General features: G+C 41.7%; 4 protein-coding genes across 5 annotated transcripts; 3 read left to right on the top strand and 1 right to left on the bottom strand.

Moving 5' to 3' along the window:
* Nucleotides 1-36: 36 nt before the first annotated feature.
* On the top strand, nucleotides 37-3,685 carry LOC129595189 (uncharacterized). The gene is made up of 6 exons (XM_055492116.1): nucleotides 37-133; nucleotides 709-1,093; nucleotides 2,183-2,314; nucleotides 2,429-2,615; nucleotides 2,693-2,755; nucleotides 2,871-3,685. The coding sequence occupies exons 1-6, from the start codon at nucleotides 118-120 to the stop codon at nucleotides 3,408-3,410; spliced, it is 1,323 nt and encodes a 440-aa protein (XP_055348091.1). The 5' UTR covers nucleotides 37-117; the 3' UTR covers nucleotides 3,411-3,685.
* Nucleotides 3,686-4,588: 903 nt separating this feature from the next.
* LOC129595218 (uncharacterized) lies at nucleotides 4,589-9,528 on the bottom strand. 2 transcript variants are annotated; one of them, XM_055492146.1, is made up of 5 exons: nucleotides 8,963-9,528; nucleotides 8,476-8,607; nucleotides 8,216-8,295; nucleotides 7,970-8,032; nucleotides 4,589-5,383 (listed from the first exon to the last, which is right to left on the bottom strand). In XM_055492146.1, the coding sequence occupies exons 1-5, from the start codon at nucleotides 9,343-9,345 to the stop codon at nucleotides 4,794-4,796; spliced, it is 1,248 nt and encodes a 415-aa protein (XP_055348121.1). In that variant the 5' UTR covers nucleotides 9,346-9,528; the 3' UTR covers nucleotides 4,589-4,793. The 2 variants fall into 2 exon arrangements, with proteins under 2 accessions (XP_055348121.1, XP_055348123.1); XM_055492148.1 differs by having other exon boundaries at nucleotides 5,003-5,383; nucleotides 8,155-8,295.
* A 210-nt stretch (nucleotides 9,529-9,738) lies between these two features.
* On the top strand, nucleotides 9,739-13,178 carry LOC129595193 (uncharacterized). The gene is made up of 3 exons (XM_055492120.1): nucleotides 9,739-10,071; nucleotides 10,503-11,324; nucleotides 12,114-13,178. Exons 1-3 carry the CDS (start codon nucleotides 9,993-9,995, stop codon nucleotides 13,010-13,012), a joined length of 1,800 nt encoding a protein of 599 aa, XP_055348095.1. The 5' UTR covers nucleotides 9,739-9,992; the 3' UTR covers nucleotides 13,013-13,178.
* Nucleotides 13,179-14,762: 1,584 nt separating this feature from the next.
* On the top strand, nucleotides 14,763-15,820 carry LOC129595254 (uncharacterized). Its single transcript, XM_055492191.1, has 3 exons — nucleotides 14,763-14,926; nucleotides 14,982-15,154; nucleotides 15,262-15,820. The coding sequence occupies exons 1-3, from the start codon at nucleotides 14,824-14,826 to the stop codon at nucleotides 15,637-15,639; spliced, it is 654 nt and encodes a 217-aa protein (XP_055348166.1). The 5' UTR covers nucleotides 14,763-14,823; the 3' UTR covers nucleotides 15,640-15,820.
* Nucleotides 15,821-17,605: the final 1,785 nt, after the last annotated feature.

The raw sequence follows: 17,605 nt of genomic DNA, 5'->3' as shown, positions 1-17,605 counted from the left end.
CATTATATACCAGCAGCAATTTTTTTTACTGAAAAAACTGTATTTCATAATGATAATAATTATTGTGATCCTCTTGCGTGTACAACCGTACTAACACCACAAAAAGCACCTGCGGCTATGATTACGCATACTGGTATTGCATGCAAAACGCCGGTAGGTTGTTTGTGTATGTAAGCATAAGTACAATGCGAGCAAGAAAGGAAGCTACGGGTTTAGGGTATGCGTTGTAGCGAAGACAGCGAAAACCGGTTTGTACAGCTAGTACGCGCACAGACAGCCACACTCATACGTGTGTAAGTGAATGCGAGCGGATTTACCCACTCACACACACATGTGCGCGATCGATCGATACAGCAAGGCAGCACTCCGCTTGCGCTTTTTGGCAGCACCGGAATGCGCTGTCTTCAGTCTATTTATAGTCACAACAGTGAGGCTGCATTGATCAACCAGCCTCAGCGGGCAAAAAAGGCTGTTCGCTGGCTTTTTAACATAGACCGTAGCCTCCTCATTTAGTCAGATTGTAAGTCAGAGCTGCCGACAGTAGCGCGCATGCCAAAGTCAATTCCGGTGAACGAACACACAACAAAACATTGAACTGTGCGGCATATCGTCTTCCGCGTTAAACTGATTAATACTCACTTTCATTTTCGTTCCACGATGGTCATCTATCCCTAATAAAAAATCATATTATTAAATATTAATTAAAAGCCATGGATTGGAATCCGTTTACCAATGCGTCCTACGATTATGTGGACGTCAAGGAGGAAGTCAGTGTCAATTTCAGCACGTGTGATGACTTCCTGCGAGCTGTGCATGACTTTAACGTCAGCGTTGAGATGCTGCTAGCGCAGGTGGACAACGAGGATTTAGCACGGGACGGGTGCAACCGGACGCTGCCGAATATGACCACCATCACCGCACACCCGGCAAAATACGCGGTAATTGTCATGTATCCGGTGTCGTTGCTGCTGTGTACGATGGGGAACATTCTGAATATTATTATCTTGCGGAGGGAGAATGTGGTGCGGCGTGGTAAACGCTGGTCAGCAGAAATTTATTTGATTGCACTGGCTGTTGCCGACATGGGCGTTCTGTAAGTCAATCTGTTATTCTATCTCAATACCCAGCAGGAATATTAGAGAAATAATCTGCTAAAATTAGGCAAAATAAAATGTAGTTAATGCAGCGCAATTTGTAAGGCTATCGAAGCGTTTTTGAGAATTCATAAAAAACTATGCTAAATTCGTCGCTTTTTTATTTTTTAGCTTTCTACCACTTAATGTTTGTGCGTACGTGCTAAATTTTTAGATTTTTCTGTAATATAATTTTATTTATAGCGAATAAAATGTGTTTTGCTGGCTTATTTCTTTGACTATGATTTTTCTTTTCTTCTTGCACTGAATCTTATATTTAAACAAAACTCGTGTCGAAGGCTGCTGCATCTTGCTCTTTGTCAATAAATGGCTCACGGAAAACGGCGAAGTAAACACAATAGACAGTAGCCGCAAAACAATGGGAATGATTGCTATGCAGAGCGATGGTGTTGATCTTGTTGCCGTTTCTGCGGCGCGGCACATGCCGAGATCTATTTAGCACCGACTTCCGTAACACTTCGTCAAAGGAAAAAATTTTGCACTTATGCAATCTATAAGTTAGTCATCTAATCAAGAGTTACGGTTATGGTTCATAAGCATGTTCTGCTTATAATGGCAGCGTTAACATTAAAAGCACTTTTGGCAGCCGGACTACTCGTAGCATTTCACGTTGCGTTCTAATGAATATTCGATAGCAATTTTATTCCTGTAAAAACAGACTTGTAATTTGCGCCATTTTCTTAGTTTTCTGTACAAAGTCAGCAAAAATAAAACAGAAAATGTTTTTCATTAAAAAATATTATGGAACTGGATAATTTAAATCAGACAGAGTTTGCAATAATTTCAGGGATAATTCACTTTACTAATATGGTACATACTGTACAACTATTAATACTTCTCAATCACATGGTTTACATATGTACAAGTACATCAAATAAAAATAATAATAATTAAACAAACAAGCTCAATAAATATGTAACTGATCTAATAGAATTATAAATGCGAATCTTATAAATGTATTATGATTATTTCGTAAATTCAAGGTCATGGTGATGTCTGTGACGATTCTGTTTTTTTTTTAATTACAGGTGGAGTCAACTGTCTCTGCAGCTGTCGCAAATTGACGTGTTGGCAAACCATCCGAAATTTTCTACTTTACTTAATGGAAGCATTGGTTTATCGACATTTTTAACGGATACATTTATTAACTCTTCCGACTGGTAAGGTGCAGCCAATTTTTTTAAAGGATATCTTCATATATACGTAGATCAATTAGCACTGGATTGGAATCCGTAGCCATAAGCCGGTAATACAAAATTTCGTCAATATTACAGGCTCCTGATCGTCTTCAGCATAGAACGACTGCTGGCCATCGCTTCCCCACTGAGATACGGGCGCATTGTCAACCGTCAACGGACCATCATCATCGTCGTTAGTGTGTTCTGCTTGGGCATGTCTGCGTCGGCCTTCAACTTGTACGATTATTACTGGTTCTATGCAAACGAAGATCCACGATGTCCGGTAAAACGTTTAACCAGTGCACTACTGTGCAATGTACATATCCAATAAAACTCATATATCTGCTGAAATTCTTATAGGCGTGGCTCACAGTGAAGTCACCATTACACGAGGATTGGAATCAAGTACAGCGTTTCTTTGTGGTCAGTAGGGACGCTTGTAATTCTTAATCATATGAGTACTGGTAAAACGAAAGTGTTATTAGAAAATTTTGTTGTTAAAGGTCAAGTATCTTTTTTAGTCAAGTACCTTTTTCAGGTAGCGCAACCGTTAATCAACTTCCTGGCGATCCTGGTTATCAACACGATCGTGGCCATGCACTTACTAATCCAGCGACGATTCCGCGCGTTACACGTCCGCATCTCATCTGTCTCCGACACCGATGCGGCCAAAGAGAAGCCTCTCATCCACATGCTCCTAGTGGCGGCGGTCTTCTACGTCGTTACCCAAATGCCGGCTTTTGTCTGGAACCTGTGGACGATCTTAATCAACCGTCCGTTTTGTTATGACGATGTAGCGGAGGAGACACGGGTGTACTTTATGCGCTTCACATCCATCGCTACCAATGTGAATTATTCGCTGAATTTTCTGCTGTACTATGGAGTGAGCCGTGCCTTCCGCCGGGGATGCAGAGAAGTGTTTTGTCAGCGGAGGATGTTCGGGCTTATTCTAGATCGTAGCGGTTCGGCCTGGCCTAATCGATCCGTCAAAAATGATGCGGGTCAACAAGTAGAGAAACGCAGTCTGGAGTCGAGCAGTTCAAACAAAAGTCTTCTTAGCCAGAGATCCTCCATATAAGGCCAGGGATGTGATTTCTCCGACGGAATGCACTTGTTACTGTATATACGTAGTTTATGTATTTCATCCTAAGATAGTTCCTTCAGTTGGTGCGGACTGTTACGCATTCTGTATATATTCCAATGAAAAGCTTGTGATTGCGCTGCAGTTGTGCGAACACTTCAACACTGACGGATCCCACGAACACGAATGCCGACGGATCACACAACTCGCTGAAGGTGTTCAGCTGCTAACCTTATAACTGATTGAATGTTTCTGCGTAACTGCTTTCATCATGTTTCTCTTGCATCAGTAAATAACTGCTTACTTTAAAAAACGGCTCGTTGCCTCGTCTTTCCGAAGAAGTTAGTGTATGTCCATCGCACGTAATAAGGTTTGCGGTGACCTAAATGACGGGAGAGGCAAAAACGTCCTGCAGTAGTACCAATGACCATAATCTCGGCATTCGAGGCGTCTGTCCTTCCTTCTGAACTCAAACAACATACTACCAATTATGTCAACAATACTGTTCATATTAAATAGCGACAAGTGGTTTAGAGTACGTATTAGTACGGTTACGTATGCAAAGGACCACGACTACCGTTGTGAAATGATGGTTTTTTCACCAAACAGTTGACTGTCTGGGCATAAATACTGTAAATTATTTTGCATGTGCTACGCTAAAAATATCATAACATGATTCTAATAAGAAAGCAATCACTAGAGTTTTCCAAGATATACAGTATATTATAATCTGCATTAAACGGGTTGCAAGCGCCTTTTTTGCCGTGTGCATACACAGATTAACGTTTTATTTACAAACAAGGATCCAAAAGTTATCCGGTGCCCTTGTAAGCGGTGACCTTGTATTAGGTTTGTACTTGAGGTAGAGTACGAAACTGTATTACTGTATATGGAATAGTCGGAAATGGCCGAAGTCATTTAAGCGGTGCAGCGGTGTTGTAAGTTATTCAAACCTGATGCTCGCTCTCTCTTTTTATTTGCTCCAGAAGTTGAATTGCGTTGAAGTTGAATCATTAAAGAACTGGGAAAGCGTCTCCGGACTCATTCAGGAGAAGCCCGCTCACACGAATTTCTTCGGCAGCGACTGTCTCTAGAGATGCAGCGGGGTAATGCCGCTTCCGTTATGGGTACCGTTGAAAGAGCGGAAATGTTTAATGAATTTTTTTTTCTTTAAATGTTCTTCGAACGTGTTCAAATGAAGTTTGAAATAAAAACGCGTAACAGCATTACGACAGTAGAAGTCAGCCGAATGTGAATCACACAACCCACACTGTAAAAAAGCACCATCCATATTCTTACCCCTCGTCCCCTTTGATTTAATAGCACCAAACAAATTTTTCGCATATTTTCAGCAAGTCGGACATTGTGTTCGCTGTAGCATCAGTTGCCGCCGCTGCTATTACTTCCAATGGAGGATTTTCCACTGAGCGACATCACCGTACTGAACGTGGTCTTACTGGAACTGAACGACTCCAGTGAACGCTTTTGCACCGGTTGCATGGCTTCCAATCCGCTCGTCACGCCCCGCTGCGTATCATACGCACCCAGATGTCTGGTGGGCGTGCACACCCACGTGGGCGACCACGTAGTCGCGCCGCTCCGCCCGTCCAGACGCCGGAACGGTTGCGACTGCCACAGTTGCCGGCATCCGTTACGGAACGCATCACTGACGCCATAATACAGGAGGAAATTACAGGAATAATTGGTAATAAACGTAAGGTCACTAAGGCGCATCATGATGGCGTGCTGGCTTTCCGAAAGCGGAGTGTAGCAGAGCGGGTATGCGATGAGAGAACTCCACAGGTTGAAAACGATCTTGGGCGACTGGGTAACGATGTAGAAGAGGGCCACGACCAACAGCATCTGGATGGCTGAGCAGTTTACCGGCATCCACATCCGCGTTGGTGGCGCTGCTTTGCACGCACAGGGCGCGGAACTGGCGCTGATTGAACAGGCAGACAGCGACGATGCTGTTGAGGATAAAGATTATTGTAAAATTCAGCATCGGCAGGATTAGAAAGTAATCTACACACTACGAATACGGAACCGAATACGAACACGGATGGAAATGGTGTTCGTAACCGCATCCGAGATCTGACAATGCATTCGGACCGAAACAGATGTCGAAACGGTCGGTACCGATGATTTCGGCCATTTACACTTCGGTTACGTTTATTCGGCCACCACTCACATTCGACCACATTATGTACTTTTAGGCAAAATTCCACCAATGCTAATTATTATCAATAATTAAAAAATTTGCAAACTTGCAGTCTACTAAGAAGAATAAATGAATGCGTCGATGCATTGTTGCCAGCTTTTATCTGTTTCTATAAAATTTGATCAATACTTACTTTCATTAGGAAAGAAGGCAACAAATAAAGCTACTTTTATTAGGAAAGAAGGCAACAAATAAAGCTATTATCTATAACCTAAGCGTATTTATGGTTGCGTAATGACGCGTTGCGTTGTGTCTACCTGATAACAGATCATTTATCAGTTCACATTCAGAAAAAGAAACAAACTTTGTTGGAACAGAACACAGATTACGCCACGACGGCCACGTTCACTTGCAGCTTCAGCTCACCATCAGCCTCTCATAATTCAAAAATAAATGTAACAGAAGGTTTTCTTGTAAATTGTAAATAAGCAGCTTACAATTTACAACAAACGCTAAGTAACAACTTGACACAAGAAAAATAAAAGCCAAAATGTCGTGTAGCCAAAATAACCGTGGCCGAAAAGAGTGAGGACCGAAGTGAGCAAGGCGAATTGTATGTTGCCGAAGTGATAACAAGTGCCCGAAACGTAGCGCGGCCGAAGTGGTCAGGTAAAAACTGCTTCAGACCGAAAGCGCTCAACCGCCCAAGTCGGCGACTGCCAGCTAACTAGCTGCACTCGATCCAACTGCTTTTAGAATTTTCCTATTGGTCGGTAGAGCTCGATGCATACGCCTGTACGACTCGTACAAATTGCATTTTTTAACGTAATTTCAATTGCGATACCTCATGTCAATCAAAAATTTGTTTTTAAATTGTGAAAAGAGTTTTCAAAAACTTTTAAGCTCATAAAAAAGAGGAATGTTTTCTCTGCTTAAAATCCAAAGCAAACGGAATTCCATCAAGACAGGCAGAATCGACAGCTATCCGGAGACACGCTACGATTCAAAGCTTAAATTTCGTGCTTTACGGAAGGTTTACGAAACGAATAGGGGTATGACGTAGGCAAAAGAGGCGGGGATTCGTATTCGGAACCGCATTCGTAGTCTTCAGATTGCTTTCTATTATCTGAAAAATAACGGAACAAATGTAAATTGATTTGTGTCCTTTACAATAATGTACAGAGCAGGTTTCAAAAACAAGTGTCCACTGTAAGCGTGCTGCACATAGGCCGCTAACAGTAACGTATGAAGTGGCGCATAAAACTGTCTAAGATTCCCTCTTTTGCACCGCAGTTGCGTCAACTTCGTGACGTAGTGCGCCGTAAATGGCTTAAGCCAGTGTTTATTTCACGGTTGTACAGAGTAGTGCTCACTTGTTTTTAAAACTGGCTTGTATAAATGAAAGCAAAATATATACTTTGTAGAGTATGGTTCTCGCGAATATTGTCTAAGGTCACCTTGTTTGGCATCAGGTATTTGCTATTTACCATGTCAACCTTCCTGAACGACGATCAGTCGTGTTTCTGTAGAACCTTAATAAATTATAAATCGACCGGAGCGAAGCGAAGATCCCTTATATTCAAGAGTCAAGACTAATGCTTTAGTTGATTTCTGTCCGTTACGGTAAGTCGTTGCGAAAGGTCGTTACGAACCTGTTGCTGGCTGGTCGTGTTGGTAAGTTTAGATCAGTAATAAATATGTTAAGTAATTGTTAAGAGTTCTACTGGTAATCCGTTAAAAATTATTATCACTCGCACGAGCGAAAAGCTGCTACTCTCCGGTCTGCCAAATGCACGCCAAACTACTTTTTCTAGTTACCATTAGTGCCTGTGTGGCAGTAGTATACATACATACATACTTCGATGTTTTTCTTATTAGAAAAGCTATTATTATTTTGGAACAAACGCCCTCGGATAACACTAATTTCCTTTTTAGTTATAGAAATTTATTATTTTGTGTTTGTGTGGACTACATCGATTTCGCCCGTAAACTGCTTAAGCCCACTGTACAGGTCAGCTGATTGCTCACTCACGTAAAATGGACATCAGCACATCGCTAAAGCCGCAAAACCGGTTTTGCGGCTTTAGCCATGCCGGCCCATGCGCACCTGATCGAGTGAGCAGAGACACAGAACAGAGAGAGCGGCTGTTGCTGGTGAGCAAGCTGCTGGCCCGTAAAGCGAGCTTGAGCAATTTACGGGCGAAATCGATGTAGTGCAAGGAAAATTTAAATATTATGGTCAAAGGCCAGGTCGCAAAAAGGACAGCAAAAGCATTACCAGTGAAAACATGGAAGTGTGAACTAACCATGGTAAGAATCCCATGGCTAAACTGCACAGAATAAACACTCTTTTACGAACTCTACAAACTATTTTACGAACGAGTGTAAGAATTACCGTAAAATATTTCTGTACCGCACCCCATCGTTTTTGCACTTTTGTGGGTTGTAAAAACGTGGCCTAAAAAACAATCATGTTAGTGCAGCCAGTATTCACATTATGCCGACATTATTAATTATTATTATGTATTCCTAACCGGGCAGCGAAGATCATCCCAGATATAAAAATAATAATAGTCGTACAGATTGTACGCGGCAGCTAGCACGGCAAGGGCAAACAGGCAGCACACGGTGGAAAGCGTACATTTACGGCTGACGATCCTCCCATCCTGCAACGGCAGCACAACGGCAAGCAACCGCTCAACCGTGAAACTGATTAATATCCTACAAAAATATAATAAAAACTATAGTAAATCATAAAATAGTGATATCATTCTATTCTATTCCAAGAATTCGTATTAATGTGTATAGCATACCAGTTGCCGTACATAATCGTAACACATGTATACTTCTAATTCTAGTGATATCACTCCATTATGTAAAAAATCGTATTTTATAGCCTACCAGTCGGAAAAGTTAATAAATATTTCGCCAACAAACGCTGCTCCGCCAATGGCTCCGCTCAAGAAAAATTTAAAATACGGATCAACAACGGCGGCGTCGATGAGGGAGCTGTAATCGAGCAACTGACTCCACCTATGACAAAACGATGCAGTCAATGCGCTGATCTTGTTCTGATCCGAACTTCTCTGATCCTAGGAGTAGGTACATCAAGTATCGATTGACCGATTTTTAAATTTACCAGGCTGCTAATTAAGTATTTTGTCAATAGAAATATTTCAACCCAAGCAATCCTTGACAATAAAACGCAATGCAGATGAAACCGTACTCCAAAGGCAATACTTATCAATCCAACATTTTTTTTTATTCTTTTGGTTATTAAAAAACTTGTTATTTAAAAACATTTATTTAAACAATTAATATATCAAAGCAAAAATTTATTATGTTGCGATACTGAAAGGCAACAGGTTTTAGTAATGCTATGACTTACACTGCACAGATGTCGGAAACGGCCAAAGCAACCAGATAAATATCCGTGGATGACCGTTTATTGCAGCGTACATTACGTTCACGCAACATGGCGATGGTTAGCAGATTCCCGATGGTGCATAATGCCAACAAAATAGGATAAATGGCAAGATACGCATATTTCACCGGGTGCTCACTGATTAGCGCAATATTAAGTAGCGGTCGCTGGCAAGTATCCCGCTTAAAATAATCCGCTTTCTGCGTTATGATTTCCTCCACACTGATATTCCATTCGCCCAGAGCGCGCAGCAACTGCTCACAGGTCTCTGCCGTGAAATTGTATGTCTCGGTGTAATTGTACACTTCGTATTCGGTATCGTTCAGCGTCACATTATCAAAATCCATGACACTGTGAAGTGAAATCGAAGAAATGGTAATGTGATTTATACTCTCCAATCCAATAAAAACTGCGTTATTTGATAATTCCTTGTTACAGATTCTCGAATAAAATTGTAGCAGCTCATTTCCATGAGAAAGCGCTACTTATGTACCAGGAATGGATCACGTGCAAAGTGAATCACTCACAGCTTTCGCAAATGATGTTTAGTGTCTCCACAAATTTATTTATTGCGCCGGAAACACAGAATTAATCAGCATCGAAAGGCACATAAACCAGTTTCTGGTGTGCAGAACAGTTTTCATTGAAACGGTACGGCGAAATTATAGACAGCCGCACGTGAATATGTATATGCATTATGCAGTAATCATCAATACTCGTATGTACCAGATTACGAGAATCTTGCGACTCAGATTTATTGGGCAACCAGTGCCAGCTATTACAAAGTATCCGTAAATATTTTGCGGATAACATTTTGCCGGCAGGCGAGATCCGGGATCGTTTGTTACCTGGCAAAATATTGCCGAATACATTGCAAAATGTTATAGCCATAGCTTTGCAAAAGCTTTCCGTATATGACACAGATTTGTCGAGGAAGGATCAGCATTTGGTGATTACAGTATATCGACCGATTAAAGCATATCGAACATCCAAAATGCAGAAACCGTTATTAGCAGGAATATACGCCATTGTTGTGACGCAGTTATCCCATCGCAGTTTTGGAAACGATAAAGGTAGCGTTATTTTAGTTGTTACAACTGTCTTGACCTAATAACATACATAATATTTATTTAGATGATAATTGTCTCTGTTACTCTGTGCGACAATCTTCATAAATGCAATTAATTATATCCATATTATAAAAAGCGTAAAATGGTATCTAACCATGAATTCCAGTAATTTTTGCGTGAAAATAACAAAAGTAGCTTCTTACAGCCTAGCCTCCCTTCAGCTTTTGCTTTAATGATATTTTGAATGTCTGTGAATACTTACCTGGAAACTGGCTCACATGCTAGCGAAAAAAAGGGACAGAACTGGCCCCTGTGAAAGCGACCGTTACATGATCCCAACTGAAGACGCTGCAAGCCTGCAAACTGCAAATTACCTATGCAGTGACTTAACGCAGTCCACGCAATGTAGTTCCACAAACCGTTTGTCATTGCAGCCGAAACGGACCCTTTTGAGTTCTCCGTGCCATTTCCGCAGTTTTCCACCGAACCAATGACCCGGGATCAGTGCGCGCTACAGTTCTCTGCCAACTGCGGTTGGAACGGATACGCCATCGATAATTGCACCCTGGACCAAGGTTTGCATTTATTGTGCAAACCTGAAGTCGACGCGCAAGAGCTCCAACAGTTAGCCAATGCCTTGTCTAAACCGCCGATCAAAGCGGTTTTCATTGGTTTATTCGACGGAGATTACGTCAGCTTTGCTAACCTTTCTCCAGTACGCAAGCAAACTATTGTCTTCGGCTTGTATAACTGCATCGCTCCGCGCTCAACGAAGAAGTTGGCACAGTTCCGTATGCCGAATCTGCTGCACTTCGCACTGGCACACTGCACAAATTTGGACGTGCGACGAGCGGATTTCTGGCAATCCAGCAAACTCAGACTGATTGAGTTCCATAACACGACACTACAGTTTCTGGAAGTGGATACCTTCAGCGATCTTCCGGCGTTGCGATTGTTATCACTAGAAAGCGGTTTCAGTGAAATGGGGGTTTTTGATGATCGAGTCCGGGATTACCTGGCGCGACTGCATTGCGGTTGCGAGTACGAATGGTTCCGCGACTGGTGGCAGGTGAACGGGCTACTGCGTCAGGCTGCGGAGGGAGAAATATATCGAACCCCTTACGGTTCATGGGAGAACAGCGTTTTTGTTAAAGAGAGCGTTTTCTTGCCGGTTAACTGCGCCACGAATCCGTTCCATACTGGTTTCCACACTATGGACAACTCACAACCGATTTTTTCAGCCAATGAGGAGCGGTGTAAGTCACGGAAAATCTAACTAACTGCTTTTCAGAAGGTTAGTAAAATTTCATGTATGTAGCGACTGTGTAACACGTATTTTACTATTAACCTGCTGGAAGCCAGCTAAATAAATAGTCGCTGAACAATAAACATGACAACAACAAAGGACATTATCGTTGCTACCGTGCATTAGCCGGAACTACGGGCAATAAATCAGATTCACGTGGTACTTGTACTTGTACATCTTGTACTAGAACGTACATTGTACGTACACTACTTAAAATTAAATGACTGATGTGCGGTTTAATAGACGTTTGGAAAAACGAAAACCATGCGTAAGCTGGCAAAACCTGCGCAAACACAGTCTGGCAGAAACGTGGACACTTCACAGCATATAAAAATGTGCGAGTACAGTACTACAAGTGAACTAACAAAATTTACGGCGGTTGGGTGTGCCGGTTACACACGCGGGATGATGCAGTGAGGTGATTGAATTATGGAAGAATGCGCAAACGGGCAAAGCTTTTCAGTTGATTATGTTGAAATTATGGGAAAAAACGATTTTCGCATAAAACAATCATGAGAGGAACCGTTAGTCCACGCGGAGGCGCACGGCAGCGAATGTCGTTCTCTCTTTTTTAAATGTTTTTCGTCTCACCCAAAACAGCAAAAACCGAACAACACATAATATATATATATATATATATATATATATATATATATATATATATATATATATATATATATATATATATATATATATATATATATATATATGCATTATAAGTTGACTCACTTGCTTTCAGATCCAGAAAAATGGAATCCCGGATGCAAAAGTAGCAGCGGCGACCAGGAAAAATTCCCTGTAATGGGAACCGTAAAGGGCACTATTGAAGAGTGCCATTTACGATTCTCTTTGGGCTGCCTGCCGCTCAATGCTGCAGTCTACGGTTGCGAATCTTGGTATGATGGCGTTGCAGGAGTGGACGTGGGCTGTGAAACTCCCGAGGGAATGGCAGAGCATGCGCGACTGACGGCGGCAGGGTCGACAAAGTTTTACTCACGACCCATCGATATCTGGATTTCTGGGGATGCTGCATCTCACCTTACCGCTGTGGATTTGCAGTCAATTCGAAATCAGGTTGTAAGTTTCGGAATCTTTGGATGTGTGAGCGTCCGGTCGACGTACATGTTATATGAATTTGACTTCTTCAATGCGCTAGAGCATATCTTGCAAGACTGCACGGATCTCGACGTCCGGAGGAAAGACTTCCAACGATCCAAAAAACTGCGAAGCATTGTTTATACTAATGTTACAATTCGTACGTTAGAGAGAGACGCATTTAGCGATCTACCTGATTTGCGGATTGTGGCGTTGGAGAGAGGCGTACAAAAACACCGTGATGCACAATTTCGCTGGGTACCGACACCTGTTTTCCAGCAAAACCACAAAGACTATCTGTTCCGCCTGCACTGCGGATGTGACTTTGCCTGGTTTCGCCGCTGGTGGAACGAGAACACTGCCTTGTTGCGTGACCACGTTCAAACCTTCGAGGTCTACGCTTTCCAGTTTAGTTGGGCAAACAGCGAAATGTTTAGAGAAGACCTTTTTCTGCCGATTGACTGCGCTGTTGAAATCCCCAATGGATCCGCATCTATAAATTTTAATCAAACAGAATACTCGATAAATGATACTGAGTGCTGAAAGAACTTACAACGGCAGACTGGGAACCTTGTGTGCCCATTTCTTTAGTGCTCTGATATGGTTACCTGTCTCAGTATCGGTAGTGCGAATCTTCCCGTATTTTGTTTAGTGGTTACATGGTTTCGTTGAAGCCATAAGCGAAGGCAGTTTCAATAAAATATGGAACAAGTTACGCAAAGCTTCTGAATTGTCCTTGTTTCGTTGTATACAGACTGTACTCGTGCCGATTTCTGCACATAAGGCCCTGCGTCGTTAAATGAGTGAACTTAGGTATCACAACCGACTCAGCGAATACGACTACTCGAGTAGGAAGTGATAAATTTATGATGGGTCATACCTTTATCGTTTTCGTGATGCGGTTTGATTTTTTGCGTATAGTGTAAAGAGCGCATAAATTTTGCGGTTTCCCGTATGTGCACTCATGCCGTGGACGTACATGGGAATGCTATTTGTCTTATTTCAAGCGTAATGGACGGTCACTATCCTGATCCAAGGTGGCGATGATACTTATTATCATGATAATTATGGGTTTTTTGTACTTAGCGTGATCGTGATACGTGATACGTGATACGATACACTTGTATCGTGATACGTGTTAAAGACCAGTTCATTATTCCACTGAGCAGAAAAGCTGAGCTTTACAAGAAATGATATTGTAAATACTACATGCCATGCTGTACCACATCAAGACTTTTTGTATAACCACTGTGTATGGGCGTTTTAGTAACTTGTGTTTAAATTTTATCGCAAAGTGTTTCATTTTTAAGTCAATTCCTATTTTACACATTTTCGTGCTTCCACAGATTTTATTAAAACACAAATGTTTAACGAATCCATTACTTAAATATGCATGTACAGATGTGGTGGTACACTGCACTAGAGTAGTTCTTCCTTAGCTTATTCACTTTATTGCATAAAATGTAGAGGCATCTGTAAGCAATATAGTGTTCCAGAAGTAGACTGTACCTGTACAACTGCGCTAACTGTGAAAATAAACTGTACAGCTGTGCTAACTGCGGAAATAAACGGTCCGTACAGTGGCATCGGAAGAAGTGTATTCGAATGTTAACTAGTGCCTTAGAAAGCTCTATACAAATAAAAATATTTTTTATTTCCGGCAGCAAACAAAGTGTCTAATTCTGAATTAATGAATTTTGAATTTTCTTAAGAAACTTTCATTTTTTTAAACCGGAAAAATTGTAGGATACTTTTACAAAAAAATTCATTTCTGGAGCACCTTTTTTACTTTATAAAACACAAAATCTTTTCTTACTTTGCTATGTCGTGAATGCAGCACGCCGCAGTATATGTATATTCCTGTTATATCGGACTTGAAACACATACCGCTTTATACATATAGTGATACAGATACCCTGTTATGCGGTCCTGAAGTGTTTTGATAAATGCGATTCGAACAATACCTCTGCGTCAGTGCTTTTTCGTGAATTTTCACTGGATACCGATCACAGTTTGCTGCGCAAGCTACGGGTACTTTTAATAAAGCTAGGTTATCAGCAGTAATTGAAGATCCTTCCGAAGAGGATTGCAGGAAATCTGTTCTGAAACGCTTGAAAAGTGCTAAGCTTCGCACGGTTAATGCATTACCAGTCCAGCAAAATCCCGGAATTTTTTCGAGTCTACAGAGTACAAGGCATTTTACAGGAACCGCCTGAGAACAATCGCTTAGGCAGACAAAAAAATGGAATAAAACAGATTTCTCACGACTAAAAAGAACAAGGTATGGTAGCAACATTAGTCCAGAATTAAATTTTTTAAGTAATTGCAATACAGTTAGTTCTCTGTTGATAACGATGGGGCGTCTGGCCGATGTATTTGCGCTTATATTTCAGTTCAGTGTATATATTGCGGCAGCAGTGGCCTTTGACACCACCACTTCAACCACAGTTATTACAAGTAAGACAACTGATCATTTTCTTTCACATTTTTATGTACTATACTTTTTTTGCAGCTCATGGTGTGAGTGGTGTATGTATGGATGGATTACCATGCACCGGAGAAAAAGAGTGCGGGAGCCCCCTGTACTGCCGATGTTCCTTTCCGGCAATGAGAACTAGCATTAACAATACGGGAATATGTTCACCCGTGACACATTCTCCAGAGCCAGTAGCTGCGGCCACAACGGTAAGTGCAGACTGTGCGTTCACCTATCACCTGTACTCGTATAAAACTCAAATCTCGTTGGCGGTTCCTATTACGGTAGTCAGTTGTGCTAGGTTTCTCTTTTTTAGTACCGCCTTCCAAGCCTGGTTTCCAGTACTCAGAAGTCGGTTCTTAACGGCGACGGGCCGACCGGGAATCAGTCCTCACCTTTGGCCATAGTTCCTGCCCAGAAAGGTCCCTATCAAAACGCTCTCAGCGCTCAAAGTACGGCGTTGGATGGAACTGGAATCAACGGATCACCTGGGAACCAGACTATTGCTTCAAACATGCGTCCTGTCAACAGGGATACTAACCATAATGCCAATCGTCCGTCCGGCAGCTCGTCGCCTGCTGGGGATAGCGGCAGACAACCTAATCAGCAAGATAGCGCTCAACATCGTGCTACGTCTGGCCGCGTCCGAGCCCACGCTAACGCCGGCGATCTCATTCGCCACAGACCAGGCTAACCTAACAATCTGTACCGGCAAAGACGCTTGCGAACGCTATTGTTTAATACTTCTCGCTTTCAAAACACCCGGGTTTTTCATTTTACTCGCTGGAAAAGGACACAATTATACAGCAATGATTATCCTTGTTCATTTAATTGACGTACAGATATGTAGTTTCCTTTCAATTTTCAATAAATTTTAATTCAGTTGATCTCTCCGACTCAGCATTTTCAACGCGTGTGCAGAATCACATAACATAACAGGTTTTTAGATGCAATTTGCAACTAGCTTTGGATGCAGTTAGCAACTAGATGTGCGTCGCATTAATGGCAACCAGGCGAAGGGCAGGACGCACAATGATCAACCTATCGGTTCATCTTCCATGTTTGAAGATGGATGTAAACGAAGACGCCGACTTCGTTATGTAAACGAAGACGGCGACTTCGTTTTAAATTTTTTGAAGTACAGTACGTATCTACTTATTATAAACAATTTTTTTGCGCAGCTTATTGTTTACAACACTAATCGATGAAAAATTTTCGAAAATATGTATTTTACTCAGGCAGCACGAACCACCGCAGGTGGGTCATCACTTTTTCATCACTGCTCGATAGCTGCAAAATTCCACGGTGCTGCAGTAAAAAGTTGAAAAACAATATTTTTTTAACTTCGTAACTGCGACTGCAGTCGCCTGTCACAGACATTAAACTTCAGATACGGCATAATTTTAAGTTTTAACCACGTAACTTCGATTGCGGTCGCCTGTCACAGACATTAAACTTCACATACGGCATAATACGAGCCTTCAAATATGTACTGCTGTCGTACGTAGTACAAATCATTTACAAAATAGTGGCACAACGAAACCTGCATCTTATTTTTTAAGGTTGATTGATCGTTCTAGCGCGCGACTGTCTGCATGTTCTGATTTGTAGGCGCACTAAGTTCTTCCTATTCCCATTTTTTAATTTTTCAGGTAAAAGTTGGTTTTGTTGTGATAGTGCATTTGTTAATGCTACTCGTTTCCTTAAATCATTGGGGCGAAAGCTGCTGCATTTTGCCTTTTATAAATAAATGGCACATGGAAAGCGGGGATTGTGGCCACGTGCTAAGTAATCCAACGAAGAGTTCATGCGTTACACGTCCGTACCTCATATAGCTCCGGTGGTTTTGGCATGCACGCTACTCTCGGCAAATCTGCCTTACATGCTACATGAATAAGGGCGTTTTATATAAAATATGCATAATCATAATGGCAGGTGTTTTGGGGTGTTAGTATCGCTGCGTAGGCAAAGGACCACAACTACCATTATGAATAATGTTTATTTTCACTGGTAGAGGTCAATTACATTTGGGCAACCGATGCGCGTCGGGTAACGGAGTAACGCGTAAAAAACCATCCATGACTTAGCGAAAAAATTATCGTCCAGTCGTAAGTCGAGTACGCTTCCGCGCCAAGAAAGAAATTGAACACCGAAGTGGAACTGAAAAACTCATTTTTAATGCTGTAATGTGGTAAATGTGGTATTACGTCAAAAAAGTTAATTATGAGTTTTGGAATGTGACTCTGGGTCGTTGCATTTACTTTTGGTCCAAACACACACACATTTTGTTGATCTGTGCAGGAGAGTTACGAGTTACTCGTGGTTTGGGTAATGGTTGCGCTTCGACGTCGAAGCGCAACGCTTACGCGGACAAGTAAGCTGAAAACCCATCCCAGATTTTGTGACTGCGAATCAGAATGTTTGCTTGTTTACGCGCTGTTACGTCATATTTTTTACGCGTTTCCCCGTTACCCGACGCGCAACGCTTACCCAAATGTAATTGACCTCCACCACTAAACAGCGGGCCATCTTTATATAAGTAATTTTTTTTGGATGCGCTCAAAAGATAATCAGATGATTTTAATAAAAAAGAAATCACTAGAAGTTTCTAAGATAGGTATATCTGTAATAAGCAGACTGAATAGCGCATTTTAGTTTTT

This window comes from Paramacrobiotus metropolitanus, unplaced genomic scaffold (assembly GCF_019649055.1).
Source record: "Paramacrobiotus metropolitanus isolate TYO unplaced genomic scaffold, Prichtersi_v1.0 Parri_scaffold0000075, whole genome shotgun sequence".
In the NCBI taxonomy this organism is placed as follows: Eukaryota; Metazoa; Tardigrada; class Eutardigrada; order Parachela; family Macrobiotidae; genus Paramacrobiotus; species Paramacrobiotus metropolitanus.
The sequence above is the reverse complement of the archived record's forward strand: the minus strand, read 5'-3'. Positions and strand labels throughout refer to the sequence as shown.